The sequence below is a fragment of the Poecilia reticulata genome, linkage group LG21 (genome assembly GCF_000633615.1).
Source record: "Poecilia reticulata strain Guanapo linkage group LG21, Guppy_female_1.0+MT, whole genome shotgun sequence".
Taxonomy (NCBI): domain Eukaryota; kingdom Metazoa; phylum Chordata; class Actinopteri; order Cyprinodontiformes; family Poeciliidae; genus Poecilia; species Poecilia reticulata.
In genome coordinates, this window is record NC_024351.1 from 21366218 (window position 1) to 21389506 (window position 23289).

Genomic DNA, 23289 nt, shown 5'->3' on the forward strand with positions numbered 1-23289 from the left:
ATATATTAGATACATTTCCCTACCATTTGGACATAGTGGGGAAAAGCACAACCACGCCACTGCAACTGCTCTGCTTCAGTTAAATATCCTACTGTCCTGATAGCATCACTATAATTAATATAGAACCATAAATGGCAACAGGATAGGAATTGACTTTGGTTGACACAGTTTTACTTTTTGGAACCACACCAATATGTTAAAAAAATAATTAACATTAACCGATGCCAATGTCAACATATCATTCATTCTTTATTTTATCCATTCATCAGTCTGTCCAGATTGCGTTTTGAAGCCCTGGTCACTCTAGAATTGTACGCAGCATATTCAAAGGGAACTTTCTGGATCTGGGTTGACATTTAAAAAAAAAAAAAACTGGATTAGAAATAGTAGAGATTTGATTGGTTGATACAACAAAGGTGTTGTTTCAACAATAATGACCAACTAAGCATGTAAAAGACAGGCCTGGGAGTCGTGGCACTTATACTCCTCCGGATGTCAATGTTCCTTTTTTAACCTATCACACACATGCATCCTTTCAGTCAGGAATTACAGTAGGAAGTTGTTCCAGTCATTAGGAACCAGTCATTCGAAGCAACGGAGAACACAAACAGAACCCTATCATGCTTTGTCACAGCTAACTGCTCCTAACATTTCCAGTTCAGCTCAGCTGATGAAAATGATCTGAAGATCATGATTTCCTCACCTTGAACTCAGCCTTTCTTAAACATCATGAGCGGTTCACATGTAATCATTTTTGGCTTATTTGACTGCAGCGATCATGAAGGAGTTTTTTTGAGCGATACCAAGCTTGTGTGTTCAAAATGTTAAGATGCAAAGAGAAACAACAAACAGTTTGCTCATTCTTGTTAGCTAAATGGAAGCACAGTGCAAACTCCCACATGAGCTGTGTGTAAACATGTGGTAACTATGCCTTTTCTGTCTGAGGTGGAATTCTGGGCACATTTTTTGGTAAACCTCTACTCTTCTGATCCCTTTTTTTTTAGTGCATCGGTTCTTTCGATTTGCTTTCTGAACCACAGCCCTTCTATCATCCCATTTTAAGCCTCTTTAATGCCTTTCCTGATCATTTGTATAATTCCTGAACAGTTTGAGTGTTTCCTCATGTCAGCTGCTTTACATTCTTGCGGGGGGACACTGACTTTCCTGAGAACGTCCCCCACTCCCCAAACCATACGTTTCATTAAAGAGAGTGGCATTGTTGGTGGTGCTAAAAGATGAGGTTTGTGTAGCCGCTGCGGGCACATGCCCCAGAAGCTGGTGTGCTCACTTTAAAACCTGGGTGGGCAGACGGAAGCAACAGTGGATAGTGTTGCTTCCATTCAGATGCGCCTATTGACCTCTGTGGGGTTTTTTTCCACTCTCTACTTTCCTACCTTCACGTTTTCTTCCACTCTATTAACACTCACTCAATCTTTGTTTACCACTACATCAGAATGGAGAGCAGATGTAGGATTGGATGATTCTTTCTTGAATCTTCAACCTTTTTATCATTTACCAGATGAGGCTTTCATGACCCAGCCTGGGTCTATTTTAAAACTTATTCATGTCCTATAGTGGACTATTTTCTGGGTGTGTGTCAGATGAGGAGTTGTGTAAGTATTCACACTACTTGGAATGTTGACGTTTTTCCACATAACTACAAACTTCATTGTATTTTATTGGGATTTGACAAGAAATGCCAAAGCGAGGTGATGGAATAATTGTAAAGTTGAACAAAAAGATGCACTCTTTTAAAAAATTTGCTGAAATGAAAATTTGGTCTGATATCAGTAGCTGATATTAAAGTGGCAGTATTATGTAAAATTGACTTTTTTGAGCTTTACATCATGTCAACTCCTTCAGGCTAGCCAGCAGCAATTGGCAAACATCCGGTGGTGTATGATTGACTTCTCAGTGCAACGCTGGTCAAAATGTTGTTAAAGGGTTAATAGAGGAGCCGTGTTCTAATGACTTCCTGAAGGCAGACTTTCATAAAGAGCAGGCAGGAGTTTCTTAGAGACCGAGCCCAATTTCAAGACCTTAAATTACAAAGTCAAAATTCTTTTAAGTCATATTTGACATTTATAGCATTTTTATAGCAACTGAAGGGTACATAATCACTTGATTGTGCTTTAAAATGAATTTATGTAACTAAAAATCACATTGATTTTCTAGTCACATAATATTGCGGTTATGACCGAAAACTGATATTTACCAACATATATTACATATATTTTACTGTCCTTTCAAAATCTTGAAAAAAAACAACCATACTGCTTCTGTGCTTCAGCTAAACTCCCTACAATCCTCTGGCACATCGCTATCACTATTATGACCAAACAAGCACCACATGACCAACCTCTTCCCCTCCTGAAGCAAAATATTGGTTGTTTCTATCAGCCCAGTTTTATTTGTTGGACCAATATGTCAAGAAATTACAAATATCAATGGATACCAATGTTAGTGTCGATTATATTGTGCATCTCTAGAAATTTGTGTGAAGCAGCCAGGGTGGAAATCAGCACTTCTAAATCAGAGACCATGGTCTTCGGCTGAAAAATGGTAGAGCATATTTCTTTGGTCAGGAACGCGGTTCTGCCTCAAGTTGGAGGATTTAGGTATGTCAGGGTTTTGTTCACGTATGAGGAAAAAACGGAGCAGGAGATTGATAAACAAATTGGAGCTGCAGTGATGCGGGCTTTACCGATCTGTCATGGTGAAGAGAAATCTGAGCCAAAAATCTATTTACTGGTCAATCTACATTCCCACCATTATCTTTGGTAATGAGCGATTTGTAGTTACCAAAAGAACAAGATTGGTCATGACCCAATCTCAACCCATTCCAATGAGTTTCCAGTCCATGATGAATGGATGTTTTGCTCCCACATAAAATCCAAACAAAATGCCATGAAGTGACAAAATGTGGAACAATTTCAGGGATATGAATACTTTTACAAGACTCTGTCTACATTGGCCTTTTTTTCACCTTAAGACCATATCTCTGTTTTACTTCAGCTCTTGACCCCTTCACTTATATCCTTAAAGAGCTTTGTGGTGGTGTAACATATCTTACACACACATAAACCAAGACTGAATACTTTTATTCCACTCCTGGTCATTTTGGGAGTCAACAGTCATAGTACATGGCGTCAGATATCAGCCCAATCTGCCTCAGCGCTGTGATCTGCCAGATTAGTCCAGGGATTATGTCTGTGATCACAGCTCTCCTGTTCCTCTCTTACACCCCGAGAGTGATAAGTTGAAACATTAGCTCTCTAGGGATTAATCTGTGTTATGTTTCAGACCTGGTGGGGGATTTTTACGCCCCAGTCCCCACCTCACAAAACGGTAATCCATTTAACGAGATTATCCTATGCTTGGTTTCCTAATGTTTCTATTTTGAGAGCGATCAAAGGCTTGTGGCATAACCCAAATTTCTGAAAAAAGTTTAATCACCACTCTTCCCCCGAACCCTCTCCTCCGATTCCAGATATCTGTTTTATACATTAGGAGCAAGTTTGTCTCAATTGTGGGACTATCTATTACAGGCATTTTCTGTAGACAGTGTTTTTAATGTACCAGCAGGTTTAGAGATTTTAACCAGCGTAGTGGAGAAATGGGTGAAATCCCAGTTTTCACCTCTCTGTTTTAGCCGAGCAGCTCTTAAGACAAATGACTAAATACCAAAGGTTGGTATTTAGCACCTTATTATTGGTCAATGAGAATGAGCTTTTGGAAGACAATTACTCATTTACTGCAGATAAATGCCCAAAGGATGCAGTGCAAGTGTTAATCTGGAGTAAAGAATGCAACCATCTGCTGTAGCTACAGCCGTGTCGCGCACACAGATAGTAACAGCAGTCCAGAGCCAGAGCTTTGTAACCAGAGACCAAGTATAAAACAAATTATTTGGCGCCTCAGGGCACCTGAAGTTAAGCCAACCTGCTTCTACCTGCACTGTTGACCCTGCCGGAGTTGCCATGGCGCTCCCTGACACTCAGGCATCCAGGGTCACGTTGAGTATTTAACCTCTCCCTTTCAGACTCTGCTCTCCTGGAGGTAAATGTTTATGTCCTGTTCCTCAATGCCTCCCACAACAACCCCTGTTGTTTATGGCAACCATGGGTTTTAGTTTAACTTCATGCCTTCTCAAAAAGATAAATAATAATAATAAAAAAAAGAAACATGTTCTACTCCCTTGCTTGCGCCTTCTCAGAAGACATCAGTTTTCTTAAGTTGAATGTGTTTGAATATTGAATACATTTTTTTTCGTTCTGGTTGCTATGATGTTACTAAGCTGCATCAAATCAAGAATACACATATGTTGCAATTATTTGACAGTTATTTGAGGGACCGTTTGTTAAATAAAGCTGTTTGGCATGTAAGAGCTGTTCTGTTATGAAAAGAAAAAACAGATTAGATTTCTGTGATGCAAGAAGACATTGGAACAGCATTGAAATGTTTTCTCTCTTATTTCTGTGAACGGTCATTAATTCATCATATGAGGAGCAGGGGTCACATCACGTAACATTCAATAAAGAGAGCATCGTTCACATTATAGGAGATGGCCACTGAGCTCATCGCCTTGTGAGCTTTCAGAATATATTACTGTCATAATGGAATCACAATTATCTCAGATCATAATAAACATAAAGACCATGGAAGTAATAATGATCAGAAAGAGTCTGTTGGGTTTCTTCTATCATTTTAAAGCTCCTAATTTTTTCAGTGTTTCCATTGACCATAAAATAGCGCAAATTGGAATCACGAGAATAACTACACTTAATGAAAACACAGCTAATTCTTTTCTCACTAAAACGTTTTGCACTAGGATGAGGTGGTTTTTCAGCCATATAGAAATTTGTGTATTTAGTAAAACTGCAGTGGAAGCACTTTTTTTTTTAAATTTTGCACATTTGTAAGGGAAACACAACAAATGAAAATGCTATGAATTGCTAACTTTGAGACTTCTCTCAGTAACGGCATCCACACTTGTAGGCTGACCAAACAGCCAGATGCTGTTCATTTCTACTAAATGAACAGCATCGCCTGTTCATTTAGTAGAAACAACTCTATTTCTCCCCTGAACATTGTTTAATTTCCTTCACCAGTCATTTTGTTGCTGTTTTTCTTAAGTTCAATTTAAAAATGCCTATTAAGTTCTACTTCCTTACCTGTTTCAAATGCTTCTTTTCACAAGGCAAGGTTTTATTGCCTAACTCACATATTGTAAAAGTCAGCTGAAATGAGACGACTCCATCTGAGAAAGACGTTGTGTGTGTATTTATGTGCATGTCTTGAGACTCCAGGGGCAAGTGGAAGGCCTCTGTGAAGGATAGGGAGGAGATTTACAGACATCCTGCAGGTCTCCTCCGCCCATCCTCTCTGCACCGTAGGAGGAGAAGCACAAGGTTAACCAGGGATACATGTGACGACATCTTCATTCCAACAAGATAATAGATAGTTTTGTTGGGACTGTCAAAGGAAGTACAAATTTCCTCCCTTTGCTTTAAAAAATACAATTTTCTGGGGTCTATATAAGCCCTGCACATTCTTGAGCTGTTGTGCACAGGGGCTTTTATATCCTTTTACTTAGCCACCATTAGTCTGAGATAAGGGAACTTACTCATCTCTTTCAGACTGATAGACAAGTTCTCCTTTCAGTGCTGCTCATCAAATGGCTTGATCATGTGATCATTAGTAAATGTGAGGACCGTCATAAAATGTCATTTGATCAAAATGCGTTCTATCTTGGTCAGTATCGTAAAGGAAAACTAGCTATTAAATGTTACAACATGCAAAGAAAAGCATTTCAACTAGAAGGCAATAGAACAACTTTTTCTCTGTTTGCTTCTCAGTTTACAGTTAACTCCCTGAAATATGTTATCAGGAAAATATGAGTGAATGAGTCATTAAATCAGAATGAATTTGCTCGCTTTAGTCTAAGTCAAACAAAACTTTAGTTAAACTAAAGACCATGGCTGTGTGCATCAATTTGGATATATGTTTAGAAACTTAAGGCAGTTCTGTTTGGACAAATATGTTTCTCTCAATGAAAACCCATACTGTATCATTGGTGAATAGGTTAATAGTGATTAAATATTTCTTAGTTGTACTTTGGAGCTTCTGAGATTTCATGACCACACATGGTTTGATTTTAGCTAAATATTGGAGGGAGTCTACATCAGCAAATGACTGATTGACACAAGGAACAAGAAGTTCTGATAAGAACATCCCAGGCTGAACCAGTCTGACAATGGCTGTGGTGTCCTTCTTGTCCAAATACTTCTTGCTTTATGCAGATGCTGCATAAAGCATCTGCATTCAGGTGAACCGTATGCGTTCACCTGAATCTGTCCTGGCGTCGCAATGATGTGCTTAAGCGTTCAGTTTTTTCACTCCTTAAAATTAGGTCATAAATTAACAGAAAGATGAAGTTCCAGCGTATGTTAATCGAGTCAGACTCTTCTATGTCCGCATCTTGCTGCAATTTTGTCTCCCACACCTGTTGGTTCACTTTTGCTGTGGCAAAGCTTCTTGAAGTCATTTCTACGAAATTATTAACTGCCACCTTCTTTGTGGTATTTGTGAAATACAGTGGGAATTATCTCTTTATTATCGAGTTCCAGTGAACCTAAAACATTCAACTCCTCCAAGTTTCACCACCTGAAGGAGATGGCGAAACCACATATCTTTCAGCCGATCTGAAAGATATGTGTATTTAGAAGACCTAGTGATCTTACCAAATTTGAGTCTGAAGTGTTTATATTTTTATGTGGGCTGGCAAATTCATGTATGATAAAGATTTAATAGCCACACATGAATAACTCATCAGTAGCTAGATTGTCTTTCGGAGATGAAATGTTGCCTTTGCCTAGACTTGTGTCTAGTTCTTGGTTTACAGAGATGTGTTTGTGTAATGATAAGTCAATGACTCATTGAGCTTTGAAATGGTTCGGGCTTTGAAAAGGGGAATTTACAGAGAAGTAAAAATGGTTCTAAATGCAGCATGAATCAACAACCTTTGTTTTTGAGAGTGTGGGGTGCTATTACATAATACAGCTCTTTGGTGTAAGTTTATTTAATAGTGACCGTGTTTGTTCATGAACAAATGAGCTGTAGAAATGAACAGGATGTGACAGAAGGCAACACAAAAACCCCAATGCCTCCACCTCCACACGTCTTTGGCACCCACCTTCTACTTTTTAGACAGTTCCTTATGCAGACCGGTGATTTCATCTGGAGGTCTTATCTACATGTTGCCTTTTAGTGACATCACTTCCCTCGCACAGGATTTATCCAGTCACAGTTTGTAGAATGCCTTTCAAATGTATTCCAACTCCTTGAGCTTTTCCCTTTTTTAATCACATTCAAACCTCAAATAAATTAAGTCTGGTCCGCCTAAATATATGCAAAATATAGTTCTTATTGTAATCTATACACCTGTTACACTTAGTAATGTAATGCTGACAAAATAGTGCATTAAAAATGCACTAGTGCATAGTGCACTACCCCATATAATGCACCAGTTTCAATCCTTTTTTTGTTGCTTTCAGTAAAAGAAAAAAGTTAAATCAAAAATGAAACAAACACAACCCCCATCACATCTCAGCTCACCAGAGTCAACACAAAAAGACCTCAGGAGATATATACACCCATATTCATAACCAAAGCAAAAGCACCTTCAGTTGGACAAAATCTCTAAGTTTGAAAAATAGGAAAGAAAACATTGCCATCTTTTGTAAAACCTTTGTGCACATCCTAGTAAAATGTATTTAATTTTCTCTAGCATGCACTATTTTCTGTTCTATTGTTTAAAACCCCCCAAAAATCTGTTGACTTTTGTGGTTGCAACGTACCAAACATGGAGTAGTTTGCTTTAAAACTTCAAATTTGTCCGTGAAGCCACGGTTTTCAGTTTAAATCCAAGACCTAGAGGTAAGAAATCATACAGATGAAGATGTCACACAGAATGACAGCTTGCAACCATTGGCTGCAGCCTTAAAATCCTGACTGTCTGCTTGGAATTTGTGCACACCCGTATTTCACCTCGAGGAATTCAAGGCAGTGGCAGGTGCAGACAGAAAAGGCCATGCTCACCAGTGGCTTCAGTCATCCAAGAGAGTTCCATAAACACACGCACACACACACTTTAGCATGAACACATGTTGCTATGAATTTTTTTTTCTCCTGCATTTAGTGGCTGAATGAAAGCTTATTTGGAGGTAATTAAATAACACAAAATTCTGAGAAGACTGACATTTGGCAGAAGCAGGAATCCACAGACTGAAGCAGAGTGGACATTTCCGATGCCTTCACTGTCTATGCCTGGTGGGTTTCCTCTATAGCATGAGGAGGGGTTCTTCAGCTGAAGGGAATTTAACCTGTGTATTTAAAGAGTTCAGTCCTGTTCTTATGTTTATGGGAGGCCTGTTGGAAACCTGATGCCCTATGAATCACTGTTTGTTGCTTCAGAGACTACTGACCAGGATGTGCAGCTTTAACCTTTAAATGCCGACCAAGAAGCTTTTTATAAAAAGTACTTTATTTTGACAGTGTTTTAGATTTATGGCGTGTTTTTGTGTTGGAAATCATCAGCCCTTATTGGTCATATCTTAAAAGATGTTGGAAGATTTAGTTGTTCCACAATTTCTGTCTCTGTGTACAAATTTACAGCCAACATTATTTTTGTAGATGGCTTTGCTGGTCAAATACTGACTAAAACGCTACTGAGACTTAAAAATCCAATATTTGTCACTTTACTGTAACAGTTTAATGTAAAGGTAAAGAAGTTCACATGCACTCAGCATAAATGCCTTGAGTTTTGGGCTATTAGTGATTAATTTCTACCCCATTTACAAGATCAGTTACTTGTTGAAGTTAGCTGTAGATGTCCTCTACAGATGTCCTCTAATAGATAGGATTATATCAGGAGAGGTATAAAGCGCTGTGGTTTTCTGCCAGAGGCCCAGGATTGTCCACAGATTTTCAACTGGAATATAGTGAAGTGGACACGTTAAATCACTGTGTCCATGCAGTAAAAGTGATGTGACATAAGGGTGAGGGCTTACTGCCAACAGCGGTGTGCTTTTAAAGGCTTAAAGACTCTTAAGCCTTTAAAAGTCTTAAAATTAGGGCCTTATGCTGTCTTAAATTTATTAAGACAATAAAGTCTGAGTCACACGCTAACATCAAGTTGTGTGGCTTGAAGCGTTGAAGCTAATGGCAACTAGCTGCTAATATACCTTTGCTAGCTAGCTTTGTTCCCTCTGTCGTGGGCATAAAGCCGGGTTCAAGCTTCATTGTAATGCAGCAAGTTCCCCCAATCATCCCCTATATTTACAGTTTTCTGGGCGGCGATAACAAAAGGTCTTAAGTTTTAAATTTGACTTGCAGATGCCCTGCACACACAACATCCTTCAGATCAGCCTGGACATAATGGAACGTCCTGGTCATGTAACAGTAAATCAGAGTATTTTAAGTTAAAATATTAATATTGTTGTTATTTGACATGATGTCTGTATGCCTAAGATCATAGAGCTGAGCATCGTCAGGCACCAGCTCTCGTTTGCTCCTCTTGCTTCTCCCCTCTGTCAGCACAGTGCTGAGTGAGCGGCTAGTGGTCTGTGTTTACCTTATTAATTAGCCCAGTGATCCAGAAACACACTCCTCCTGGTAAATAGACTGACAGCTAAAGGAGAGCAAGGGAAAGTTGGGATGGAGGGGCAGAGCACAGAGGGGTGGCGATTGAGGGAGATCAGAGCGTCTCAGAGGAAAACTGACACGGCGGCTTGTTGGCTGATAGATTTTAGAGCCTCGTCAGTCAACACCATCCTCCTCCATTACCTTCCTTCCATCTTACTTTTTCTGCATTTCTTTGTTTTCTGTACCATACTGTATGTTTTGCTTTCTCACACAACACTTCACAAACTTCAGATATATTCAAATGCAGCTGATTCCTGTTGCCCCAATGGATTCTTCATCAACCTTATCTTTTGTTCACATATCCTCAAGTATTCTGTGCATCTTTCCAGTTGGCTGCAGCAAATTCCCATTGGAAGTGTTGCACAACGAAATTCAAACCAGACCTTTAGCAGACAAATAGATAGGCTTGACAGCACTGCTCTGAATCCATTCCAAGTGTTTTGTTCCCCTCTCCTCCATGTTGGGCCATAACTGTGTCCTGAAGTCTGCAGTTCAAGGCCATACAAGGAAAGTTAACTGACTGTGCACAATAAAAAGACTTGCATTCCCAACACGCTTCTTCCTTGGCCATCAGTTCAAAGGCAAGCAAGGCAATAGGGATCTTATTTAGTTAATAAGTTAACTGACAGGCAATTGGAATCAGACATGTTTTTCTAGGTCACCTCTGACCAGTACAGAAAAATCTGATTCTTTTTTCCCCCTCCACAAGCATGTATTGTGAAGTACTGTTTTTTGTTGTGAGGTCAGTGGCTGTTTGATGCAAAAATGGGCAAGGTCTAGTAATTACTATCCAGGAATCTGCTACTGTGAGTGATATGGACTTAAAATTTATCATTATATTCTGGAACTATAGTGATAACTATAATAGTGGCGATTTAAAAAAAAAAATCAATTCTTCTCAGTCTTTTTTTAGGGAATTGTGTGGTCCAGAGTGCATGGCACAGCAGTTAGAGCACAATAAACACAAATGCTGCTCTTGAAAAATATTTCAAAGGACAGCGGTTTCATAAAGAACAGTTTTATCACTAAAATGCACACAGTAATTTCATTTAATGTTTAAATATTGTAGGAATTTACTGATATTTATTAATGCTCTCATGGAACCAACAGTGGAGAGAGTTTTTAGATTTTTCAATATCATTAACTGGAGTTTAAATGAAATCGTGATTAATCAAAAATTCTTCCAATTAATTTTTTGAAAATAACAAGAAAGCATAACCCAAAGTTGTTGTATTTTGGGTGGAATTTTCAGAATGATTTCACCGCTTATATTTCTCAGTTTGGTTTTTATTTATACTATCTCCAACTATCACGTCTCAGATATTCTAGTTTAATCACAAATTTGGCTGCTTTTAGCTGTTAATCCAGACACAAACTGCTCCATTGATTGAACTAACGTTTGATGAACTAAAAGTTCTCAAGGGACTTGAACAGAGAAGTTTTTGTCCCGCTCCTCCCTCTGCCGTTTCCCCCTCATACACTTTTCCCTCTTCTGTCAACCATTTTATCCCAGACCCCTTATCTCCTGGTGCCCCGCTGTGATCAGGTGGTCATATCTGATTTTCCTACTTCCTCTAGCACACACACACACACACACACACACACACACACACACACACACTCTCTCTCTTCCATTTTGCTGTTAGCATACCGGACGCACAGACACCAACGCCCCCTTCCCATCACACACACACACATCTCCCACTGCTCTCTGGAGGAGTTGAAGAGAAGTCCAGATAAATCTTTAGCAGCTAAAAGCCTTCTGTGTGTGTGCGTGTGCATTTTGGGGTCAATACCACAATGTCACAAAGGGCTATTAGAGTCAGTAGTGATAACATTTCACTAACACTGCACATTGGGAATATGGGCTCTGTTGATTTTCAGAAGGTTTATAGGACCTTAACTACCAGATAGATTGACAAGTAAAAGGAAAATTAAAACATTGTTTCCAAAATGTTTTACTAATAAAAATCTGAAAAGTGTGATGTGCATTCCACCATCTCTACTTTAATCCATACGCTTGACAGTTGTCTCAGAGTAATAAATGTAGAAGCAGATTTTGCCGCGGTTCTACCTGCCAGTCTTCTAGGGTAAGTTTCCACCAGTTATGCAGAGGTAGAGACTTACAGTTTTCCTTAACCTTCTGTGTGAAATAGATCAAACTTTAATGAAGTCTGTCAATGAGAATGTGTTTTTTTCTTTTTTTAATGTCTTGCTCCAGATTTTCTTTAGGATTTAGTACTGAGCTTTGACTGAGCCATTCCAGCACATGAATGTGGAGGGTTTCCACCAGAAAACCTTTTGAGCCCGGTGGTAGGGAGACTAGAGCAATCCATCAGCATCCCACTGTGTTCTTGTGCTGAAAAATGTTTTAAAATCTTAGAGGTGCATGAGGAGGAATCATAATTTGGAAATAATAGTGAGGCCAACAAGCAGGTACAATTCAATGCATCAACTATAAACCTAGCTTATTCTGTCTTTACCGTCACTGTATAAAAAAACCCTATTTAAAATAAAGCCTGGTGACCCGCCAGACTTGTAATACACCTGGGAAACTCTGATATGCTTTATGCAAAATATTTCCCTGTGGTTAGTGTTCTGTATTTAGCTTCAATTACTTTCTTTTCCCTATAGTTCAAATGCCTCCCGACTGCATGACATTTCCACCACCATGTTTTAGGGTGTTGAACATTTTATCAACATTTTAAAGATGCCCAGTTAGAGTTTTGACTGTCTGTGGAGGGAACTAAAGATTAGGGCGATGGCAAGGAGCTATCCAGACATGGAACTTTATCATATAAGATAAATGGTTAAAATAAAAACAGTGGAAGAAGATTTTTAATTTAAGCCTTTTAATGCCATATTAGAAAAACATAAACAAAGATACAAAGAAACAAATAATTCAATTCATAATATATATGTATGTATGTAGGTACGTACAGATTTTTTATACAGTTTTGGCTTCATTACTGCTCTCAATACATTGTTTTTTCAGCAAATGGCTTTTTCTGAGTTGACTGTGTACTGTAGTTGACGATTAATCAGTTACTAAGTTTAGTTGTTGATTATTTAAAGAACCAATTCCTCATCATTAATTCAAGGAATTGTTTCAGCCCTGCACCGATTAAAGACAGAATGTCTGAAATGTAAATCTGCAGGCGTGCTTGAAGGGGTTTTTGATTAATCCTGGTCTTCGCTGTCTGTCCGTTCATACAGTTGATGTCTGTACCTTGGGTGTCTGTATATTAATAACACCAGCTGAACACTGCAGCAAAGTCTGGTGAGAAGTTAGCTGGAAATGACTTTTGACAGCAGTGGTCCAGGACCCACGCTGGAACAGACCTCTGCTGCTGAGGACAGGCTGTCCACTCTTTCTCTAAAGTCTCCACAGGTCTGTTTTTGATTGGCTGTTGCTTTGACTCCAGGATGTAAACTTGATTTATCTCCTTTCTGTTTTTCAGCCCTGCAAGGCCCTTTCGATTCCCCAAAAGGTAAGACTTGCCAAAAACTGCTTCTTCTCTGTCAATGTTCTGGTTTTTGCGAAACTCTCCTTCTCCCCTCCTCTCCTTTGGTCCTGTCATCCATCCATCACTGCTCTTCTGGAGCCATCATTCCTTAGCAGTGACTCATGAGAGTTGGAGGAGGGAGTTGTATTTCTCCCTGTACCTGGCCTCCAGTAAGCAGCAGCTTGGATCACCTCATCTGTCCATTCTTCTACAGCCTAATGTATAGCAGAAAGAGCATTTCAGAGAAAAGACTCATGTTTTACCCGCTGTCCATAGGGAAGGGGGGGGGGATACTTCCCWAAAGTCTGGATGTAAAGTAGGCTGATTAGATTTCTGTCATGTTTCCAGTTATTCTGAGCTGATAGCTGATTGGCCAGTGGTGGTGCTGGGTGTGTGTACGGTGCTCATTGTGATTTGCGCGCTGGTGGGAGTCCTGGTGCCCGACCTGCCAGATTTCTCCGACCCGCTCCTGGTGAGTACAGACACGTTGTGTTTTCCTTTTATAACGGAGTTAAAGGTTTCTTGCCAAACAAAGAAGGTTTTACAAACCTTTCATCTCCTCATCTTCAGGGGACTGTAGTTGCATTTCCATCACAAATGTTAATGGGCAGCTGTGTTAATGCTCCACTAATGTTGGGGGGGGGGCGAAGCATAATTTTGCAGTTATGGTGTTTCCATTAAATAAGAAATGCAATTAAAATCACAGGTACGTCGTTAAAAAACATGCAACCCCATCATTCTCCTACCACTTCCTGTCGTCTTTTCTCTCTTTTCAGCCAGTACCAACATCCGGTTGTTCGTAACATGACCCGGATGATGTGAAAAGTGCTGAAAAATGCTCCAATTTTGATACAATTTTGAAAATTGGCATATTTCCATTAAGTCTATTTTTGAAATTCCAAGTTGCACAATCATATGGTCAATGTAAATGCAGCTAATGCAGTTGTTTTTCTGCACTGCTGTAGATAGCGTTTGAATATTTAACCCTTTCAGGTGGCATCAGGATTTTTTCATTTAAAAAACAGGTTTGCTAAGTCTTTCTTTTTCCCGAAAGGGGTTTGAGCCTCGGGGAACTGCCATTGGCCAGCGGCTGGTCACATGGAACAACATGGTGAAGAATACGGGCTACAAAGCCACACTGGCCAACTACCCCTTCAAATATGCGGATGAGCAAGCCAAAAGGTAACCCCTCACACATCTTGTATACATCATGTAAATGAGCTGCCCAATCATGCTGACAACAACTCTTTAGTGTGGAGGTTGTCACTGAAGAAAGAAGACTCAAAGTTAGCTTCTTTTAGTATTGAAGAGGGCTGTAGAATGAAATCAGAGAAAGTACAGTCTTTTCAAAGGAAAATACTGAGACGTGTGTTTAGCCCGTTTTTGATGGGAGAGAGCGAACGGAACAATGTTGCTGGTAACCATGGGGACAGTGATGCTGTATTGCTCACATGAGATCAGCAAAAGAAACACAGAAGATGACGCCAGCATGACCTCTTCAGCCACATGCTGCCATTTATCTAAAGCCCACCACCATCCACTGTGCCTTTTTTAAGACTTTGTACCATGTTCGCAATATTTCTGGCACATTGCGATGTTTGCTGTTTTTTGAAGCGTATCTCTGAACTCAGATGCTAACTCAGCTAACCTGCCCTCTAGTGTCTACATTGCCCAACAACAATGTCATTTTATTACACACATTAAAACATGCAAATTGGCCTCTAACATTAGGCTCTGCAATATTTAGAACATACATAGTAGACTGCTGTTTTTCTACTATGTGCTTCAGTATCCACTATAACTGTTAATGCAAAAATGCTGAAGCCATTTTAAAATATCAACTCTATAAATATTTAGTTTGGTTTAAAATAAACTCTGTTTTACATCAACTGCTCCCTCAAACAGACTTTATCTCTTTTCATAGTATGAATAATTAATCAATGATCATAGCAAAGAAGCAGAGAAAATCTAAAGTCAACAGACCATGATGTTTTTGCTCAGAGCACATAGATTCACAATAGGTACATAGTCTCAAATACACTTTTAGTCCCAGCTCACTCAGAGTAATTATTCTGATTATAATGACTGCAGTATTCTGTTCCTGATTGCTGACTTCAACTTCTACCCTCTTTCACTTTTCATGTTGCGGAAGTTTCCAGTTAGATCCAAAAGTATTTCTACATTTCTACAGGATGATGAACTTCTGGCAAAAATGGAACATTTCAGCTTTGTAATTTTTGTGTTCAACTACAAAAAAAAGAGAGAGGAATATATCTGAAAAAGGTTCCATTGAACGCTTATCTGATCGGCTGAGTTGACAGAAATTTCAATTAACATTTAGTGAGACTAAGAAAATGATCTTTTTTTGCATAAATCCCATCTTTTTCAGTTTAGTATTTCAGTTTTCAGATGAGTTTAGTTCAAATTTTAACCCAAATGGATGGAGGATTACATTAAGTTTTTTTTTCCTTCTCATTTCTAAAATTGACCAGAACTTTGCTTAGCAGCTGAATCTAACAGAGTGAATCTCCTGCTACTGTTTTCCAGTCACCAGGAACCTCGGTGGTCAGATGACCACTTTGAAAGAGACAAGCGGGAGGTTGAGTGGGACTTCAGCAAAGAGTTCTTCTGTGACATACCAGGTAAGATTAGCTATACAGATAAGGGATCACTAAAACTTCGGGTACAGTGCTGTGCTAAAGCACTTTATTCACTAAACTTCAGTGTCCTTGGTTTGGAGCTATGTAATAGAACCATACAAAGTAATGGATAGTTTTACAGTGATAGGATAAATATGAATGTGTTTTATTCAACACTTATTTCTCAGCTTCTCCTAAATATTCCTTTCACTTCACTATTACTCCCCACTTTGTGTTTTAGCTAATAAAATCCCAACAAAATATTTTTAAGTTTGTAACTGAAGAAGCACCGATCTGATAAATATCTGTAATGGTCCCAATATTGAAAAAAAAAAATTCTAGACAGAGTATCAGTGAAAATGTGCTCGACGCATAAGGACAGATCTATTCAGTCTAATTCTATGCTTTGCTCTCTGAGCGATGTCATTCTTTATTATTTATTTTACATTGATTTTAATTATTTTATCTAGAATTCCTAATTGGACTTTCTGAACCATTTGACAGAAGGTCTGTTGCAGTTTTTCCATGTTTAACCGGGTAGTCAACCTGTTGTTTTGGTCAGTTTATTTATTTTACATTGCACTTTTAGTTGCACTGACTGAACAAATTCAAATTATATTGTTTTTACATGTTTGGCTATACTTGTGAAGGTATGATGGATGTATTTAAGTGTGACTCTGACTCTGGATGATCTTCAACAAATTTTGTACATGTTGTGTTCAAAACTAGTACTGTGAAAGGCAGTTGAGAAAATGAGTTTTGAATGATTTTTGTCTTTCAGATGGTTTCCTCTTAGAGTTGAGATGATTTTTCTAACTTTCTGCAGGTGACAGTTATTCCAGACTGGTGTTTGCGTCGGCCGAAGGAAAAAGTCTGTGGAATATTCAGGCCATCAAATCAATGTGCAGCCAGGACAACACAAGAGTAAGTCCACTAAACAGTGGAACCCTTTACTGTTATCTCCATGATGTGTTAGTGTTACCCTCCTTTTGTCTATGTGTTTACTTTTCGTGTGCTTCACAGGTGCGCTCCCACCGTGATTATCTGAATCTCTGTCAGCGCACCAATAACGTCTCTTGTTGTCCAAGCTGGACACTGGGCAACTACATAGCTGTCCTCACTAACAAGTCGTCCTGCCAGAAGATCACAGAGCGGGACGTGTCCCACACTCTCAAGATCTTGCGATCGTGCGCTAAGTACTACCATAATGGCACGCTTGGACCTGATTGCTGGGACATGGCACTACGTCGCAAAGATCAGCTGAAATGTGCCAGCGTGCCACGGAAGTGCACAAAGTACAACGCGGTGTACCAGATCCTTCACTTCCTGGTGGACAAAGACTTCCTGAGCCCAAAGAGTGTGGAGCATCCACCAGTGCTCAAGTACAGCATGTTGTTCTCTCCCACAGAGAAAGGAGAGTCCATGATGAACATCTATCTGGACAACTTTGAGAACTGGAACTCCTCTGACGGCATCACCACTGTCACAGGAATTGAGTTCGGAATCAAACACGACCTCTTCCAGGACTACCTCCTCACTGACACGTTGTACCCCGCTATCGCCATAGTCATAGTCCTGCTGGTCATGTGCGTGTACACACGCTCGGTTTTCATCACTCTGATGACAATAATTGCCATCATCAGTTCGCTGATCGTCTCCTACTTTCTTTACCGAATGGTCTTTAACTTTGAGTTCTTCCCTTTCATGAATCTCACTGCCCTCATCATCCTGGTAGGGATCGGGGCTGACGACGCGTTTGTTCTTTGTGACGTGTGGAACTACACCAAGTTTGACAAACCACACGCCGAGTTGTCGGAGACGGTAAGCGTGACCCTGCACCACGCTGCCCTCTCAATGTTTGTCACCAGCTTCACCACCGCTGCCGCGTTTTATGCCAACTACGTCAGCAACATCACCGCCATACGCTGCTTCGGGGTCTACGCCGGCACTGCCATCTTAGTCAACTACATCCTGATGGTGACGTGGCTCCCTGCTGTGGTGGTTCTACATGAGCGCTACCTGCCCAACCTGTTAATCTGTTCCAAGCCCCCACAGCAGCAGCAGGGAAACTGCTTCACACAGGTCTTCTGGGCTGCTGTTTGCCACAAGATCCACAAATGCCTGTTCACCGTCTCCGAGGGATCACGGATCTTCTTTGAGAAGGTGCTGCCCTGCGTTGTCATCAAACTGCGCTACCTCTGGCTCTTCTGGTTCCTCGCCATCACGGTCGGCGGCGCTTACGTGGTCTGCGTGAACCCCAAGATGAAACTGCCGTCCCTGGAGCTGGCCGAGTTTCAGGTGTTCCGGTCCTCTCACCCTTTCGAACGCTATGATGCCGAGTACAAAAAGCTCTTCATGTTCGAGAGAGTTAACCATGGCGAGGACCTCCACATGCCCATCACGATCATCTGGGGGGTTACGCCGGAGGATAATGGAGATCCCCTGAATCCCAAAAACAAGGGAAAGCTGATGCTGGACAGCAGCTTTAACATAGCCAGCCCAGCATCTCAACTGTGGATCCTTAACTTCTGCCAGAAGCTTAGGAACCAAAGCTTTGTCTTTCAGTCAGAAGATCAGGACTTCACTAGCTGCTTCATCGAGACATTCAAACAGGTCAGTACCGCTTCTCTTACACAGTGTAGTGGATTTTGTCCTTTTTCCACTATTTCAATGTGTTTTATTTGAATTTTAGGTAATAAACCAATTTTAAAAAGTGCATGATTGTGGAGTGAATTGAAAGTCACACTTTTCTAATTTTTATAGAGAGAAAAATATGAAATGTTACAGTATACATTTTTATTCTGCTTTTTACTCTAACAGTTCTAAATAAAATCCTACACAACCTGTCACCTTCTGACGTCACCTAATGACTAAACATTTTTGTGTAATTTACTGTCAGTGTAAATCCAGCTGATCTATAAAGAGGTTTGCTAAAGAACAGTCAGCATCATGAAAACCAAAGAACACAACAGATAGGTCAGGGAGGAAGTTGTGGAGAAGTTTAGAGCAGGGTTGGGTTCTGCAACAAACTGAAGATCTAACAGAGACCTGTACAGTCCATCTGTAAATGATGATGGCACAGCTGCAAACCTACAAAGACATGGCCGCCCACCTAAACTGACAACACAATTGTAATTTTGGGGGAGCTACAGAGATCGGCAGCTCAGGTCAAGCAGTCAAGTTATTAGGCATTCACTCAACAAATCTAGCCTTCATGGAAGAGTGCCGAGAACAATCTATTATTAAAGGAAGATGGTAAGAAATACTGTTTGAAGAAGAAGAAGGTCCTCTGGTCAGATGACATAGAAGATGGAGGGAGTTAAATAGAGAACACTTTTAGAAGAAAAGTCTCACATGACTTGAGACTGGACCACAATTTCTGCTTCACAATTATGTACAACTTTGTTTTGGTCTTATCACTTAAAATTCTAATAAAATCCAGTTTGTTCTTGTAATCCTTATGAAGATTTTCAGGCATGACTTCTTGTCAGACACTGCGTGTACAGACCCATCGTTGAAGATACCTTATAGTATGTGTTCTACTCTAATAGTGGATGGAGAACCAGGACTGTGAAGAGACCTCTGTCTACCCTTGCTGCAGTCAATCTACCTTTCCCTATAAGAAGGATGTGTTTCAGTTGTGCATCAAAAGAGCCATTATGGAGCTGGACCGAAGCACAAGCTACCATCTGGACAGCAAGACCCCCGGACCTCGATTTGACATCAACGACACCATCAGAGCCATCGTTTTGGAGTTTCAGAGTACCTACCTCTTCACTCTGGCTTATGAGAAGATGTACCAGTTCTATCGTGAGGTAGTGCTCATTAATATTTCATAATTAATTTGTGTAAGAGTACTTTATACTCAGACTAAGTTTTTACCTCTGGTATCATGTTTATATTTTAGGTGGATGCCTGGATCACAGAGGAGCTCCGCTTCGCCCCAGAGGGTCTCAGCCATGGCTGGTTTGTCAGTAACCTGGAATTCTACGACCTCCAAGACAGTCTGTCTGGTGGCACTCTGGTTGCCATGGCACTATCTGTGGCAGTGGCTTTCAGCGTCATGCTGCTAACCACCTGGAATGTCATCATCAGCCTGTACGCCATCTTGTCTATAGCCGGGACCATATTTGTCACAGTGGGCTCCCTGGTGTTGTTGGGCTGGGAGCTGAACGTCCTTGAGTCCGTCACCATCTCTGTTGCCGTGGGGTTGTCCGTGGACTTCGCCGTCCACTATGGTGTCGCTTACAGGCTCGCTCCAGAACCCGGCCGGGAAGGGAAAGTGATCTTCTCCCTCAGCCGGATGGGCTCTGCAATCGCCATGGCGGCAGTGACCACCTTTGTTGCCGGAGCGATGATGATGCCATCGACGGTCCTGGCCTACACCCAGTTGGGCACATTCATGATGCTCATCATGTGCATAAGTTGGGCTTTTGCTACCTTCTTCTTTCAGTGCATGTGCTGCTGCCTCGGACCCCAGGGCACCTGCGGTCAGATTCCCCTGCCCAAGAAGCTGCAATGCCAGGCCTTCAATGAAGACGCACCCTCGAGCCCCTCTCCTGAGGGGAAGTATCAGCTGGACAGCAGGGGCGGAGAGGCAGAGCACTACGAGCTGGAGCCATTGGCCTCCTATCAGAAAACTGGAGTTAAACCAGGAGAGAAAGAGGAGGCGGAGGAAGAGCTTGACACTCGGCTCTGTAATGGAGCCCCTTCTCATGTTAACCACACCATGTCTATACCACACATTCACAGTAATGATGCAGGCAGAAAAACACGGCAAGAAAATGGTCTAGTTACCTCACTCACTACACCATCCAGGTGCCAATACACTCCCAACAACTGCACATGTGTAGACCCCCCATCCCAGCCTCTACAGCAGTGGACCCCGCATTCCTGTACTCTGCCTCCCCAGGACTCCTCTTCCTGCCCCCCCACTCCTCAGCTTCTCCATCTCTCAGGTACCGCCAGGACCAAACAAAACGCAACCCTGTTGCCTCCAAACGTGGACGCGGTCTATTCACACATGGACTGCTGTGTTCACTACGTCCACTGCCCCCTCACCCATTTCCATCACTGCTCACAGGGCAGAGCAGTGAGCCACAGGCAGGGACCGGTCCATACCTGCCATCACAGGAAGTACTGCATCCAAGCAGCTTCAAACCAGGACACCGGCCAAGCTTCGGGGTCACCATCTGCTCCACAGACTCCAGACAAAGAGGCGAAACATTTAAGTCCTGACAGTACCCAGAATGGGAGCTCTCAAGTCTCAACACGACCCAATGGCCAGTGTCTCGGCCCCACTGCACTAACAGCTCATCATGAAAGCCAGAGGACGAAGGAAAGCGAACACTGCTGTGATAAAAACCCTGCATCTGTCATTAATACAGACTCAATCACAGACATTGACGTTTGTCGTAAAATCCCTGGTAATCAGGAGAGGCCTGAAAGTATTCCCGTCACACGGGAGCAAAGTGTGAAAAAGTGCAAACAGAACTCAAAAAGAGCGCAGGCGTCCTCCGCCTCTCCAAAGAGACTCTACTGTTTTAACAGGACGTTGAAAGTGAAGTGCAATTCAGTTTCAGAGTTTAGCTTGCCAAAAAGCGAAGCCAGCGTACCTCCTGTTGCAGTGAACTCTCAGCCGTCCTCTGAAAGCTTATGCTGATTCATGGGTAAAATCGGCGAAATAGCAATAGCCCAAAAATGACTCGCACATTTCTGTGCAATCACATTAGATGCTGGGTGTGTGTTTTCACCAAATCCCAGCTGAACTATGAAATATTTTTTATTGTTTTCTACTTATCACTTTTTCACATGCCAGATTATGTACTTCATTTTCCCAGTGGAACATACTAATAATGCAGTGTCATGTAGAAGATAGATCATCTCTTTACTAGCAGCCATTTGCACCACCACTACACCCCACGGTAGTGTCTGAACTGTGGTGTCTTGCAAAACTATTCAAACCTCTGGATCTTTTCCACATGGAGTCACATGACATCCACAAACTTGAATGTAGTTTATTGGGAAATTATGTGATAGATCACCTTTAAGTAGTGTATGATTATATATTGGGGAAAAATTATAAATTGTTTAACATTTTCTGCCAATAAATTTGGGGGCATCCATCTTTGCAAATTTGCTCAAGCTCAGGTTGGAAACTGCATCTATTAACATGCATTTTCAAGTCTTGCCATAGATTCTTAATTGTATTAAGCCAGAATTTTGACCTGGCCATTATAAAGGTAAAGGCAGCTCATGCTTTGTTTAGGGTCATCCTAGCGAAAAAACATTTTATCAAAAAGTGAGTATTTTCAAAATTGCAGTGTTTCCATTGAGCAAATTTATTTTTGCATTTTCAATTTGCGCAATTCTATGGTTAATGGAAATGCAGTTACTGTTAGTCCATTACATAAAACCCAGTAAAATGCTTTGGTGTTTGTGGTTGGAACATGACAATAACATAAAAAAAATTCAGGAGAATGAATACTTTTACAAGGCACCGGACGTGCACTTATCATTTTCGGTCGATGATCACGCAACCGTACCAGTGTGCCATGTTTCACAAGCTGCTTAAGGTGGTTTATGTGTCACCTTCTGTATTTCCAAGAGCTCCGGTTTTGCTCAAGTCTTCACACGTCTCACATAAAAGCTGCAGTGTGTGATTAAAAGGCTTTCTCTTACCCCCATTGTCCTGTTACTGTTTGTATTCCCAGAAGGTATCATCCCCGAGGTAAAGAGTCAGGATGAATAACAGCTGTACACCTGTTTCATTGTCTAATAAAGGCTGGTGCCTTTCAGCTTCTTAGTGTACAACCTGGGATTTCTTCTTGTGTAGACCTGTCGTAAGTCGTCGCAGCAATGAAGTTTTTCATAAGCATTTATGTTATTCTGGAGTCCAAATCCGTGTACAGTTTTATTCACAAAGCCTGTATTTGAGGATCTTCTGAAACCTTCAACACAGAGACGCATCAATAGATGGATGAGAACAACATCCCTGTGCTGAGAGTCTCATTACATTACATCATGACATCTACTGACAGAAACGCTCTGCACTTACAGGCCGGCTGCGGCAGACAGCTTTAATTATGCGGAGACAACGCTCTGGCACAGAACACGTAGAAACCGAGAAGCTGGTTGCCGTCACTGGTGGTTTGCTACTCAAAACAAATTTATATTTTAAATGAGTTATGCTGTTTAGATTTGGGGGGAAAAAGCTGGAACAAAATCTGCTGACTGTTTGCCTCTGATCTCTTGAAAGAACTTTATATGACCATGCTTTGTTTCTTCCTTGTCTCGGTACATGAAATGTCCTCGAAAGATGTTAACCTCAGGAGTCGGCGGGCTTGCAAAGATGCATTGACCCACTGTTGAACCTTAGAGTCAGGGGGGAGTTGTATGGCTTTCATCCAGGCCATAGAGCACAGGACCAGTGACGTATT

The 23289-nt window shown here is 41.0% G+C and overlaps 1 protein-coding gene across 7 annotated transcripts in view; it reads left to right on the top strand.

The window, feature by feature from the left end:
- disp1 (dispatched homolog 1 (Drosophila)) overlaps nt 1-22647 on the top strand; it is an 85331-nt gene extending 62684 nt beyond the window's left edge. For 6 of the 7 annotated variants that reach the window (XM_008398139.2, XM_008398141.2, XM_017302282.1 and 3 more), the window contains 8 exons: nt 13167-13196; nt 13560-13683; nt 14266-14393; nt 15759-15853; nt 16677-16774; nt 16874-18463; nt 19402-19665; nt 19758-22647. In XM_008398139.2, coding sequence (XP_008396361.1) covers nt 13167-13196; nt 13560-13683; nt 14266-14393; nt 15759-15853; nt 16677-16774; nt 16874-18463; nt 19402-19665; nt 19758-21512 — 4084 coding nt within the window. In that variant the 3' untranslated portion in view covers nt 21513-22647. The other variant, XM_008398145.2, reaches the window with a different exon arrangement.
- The last annotated feature ends 642 nt before the right edge of the window (nt 22648-23289 follow it).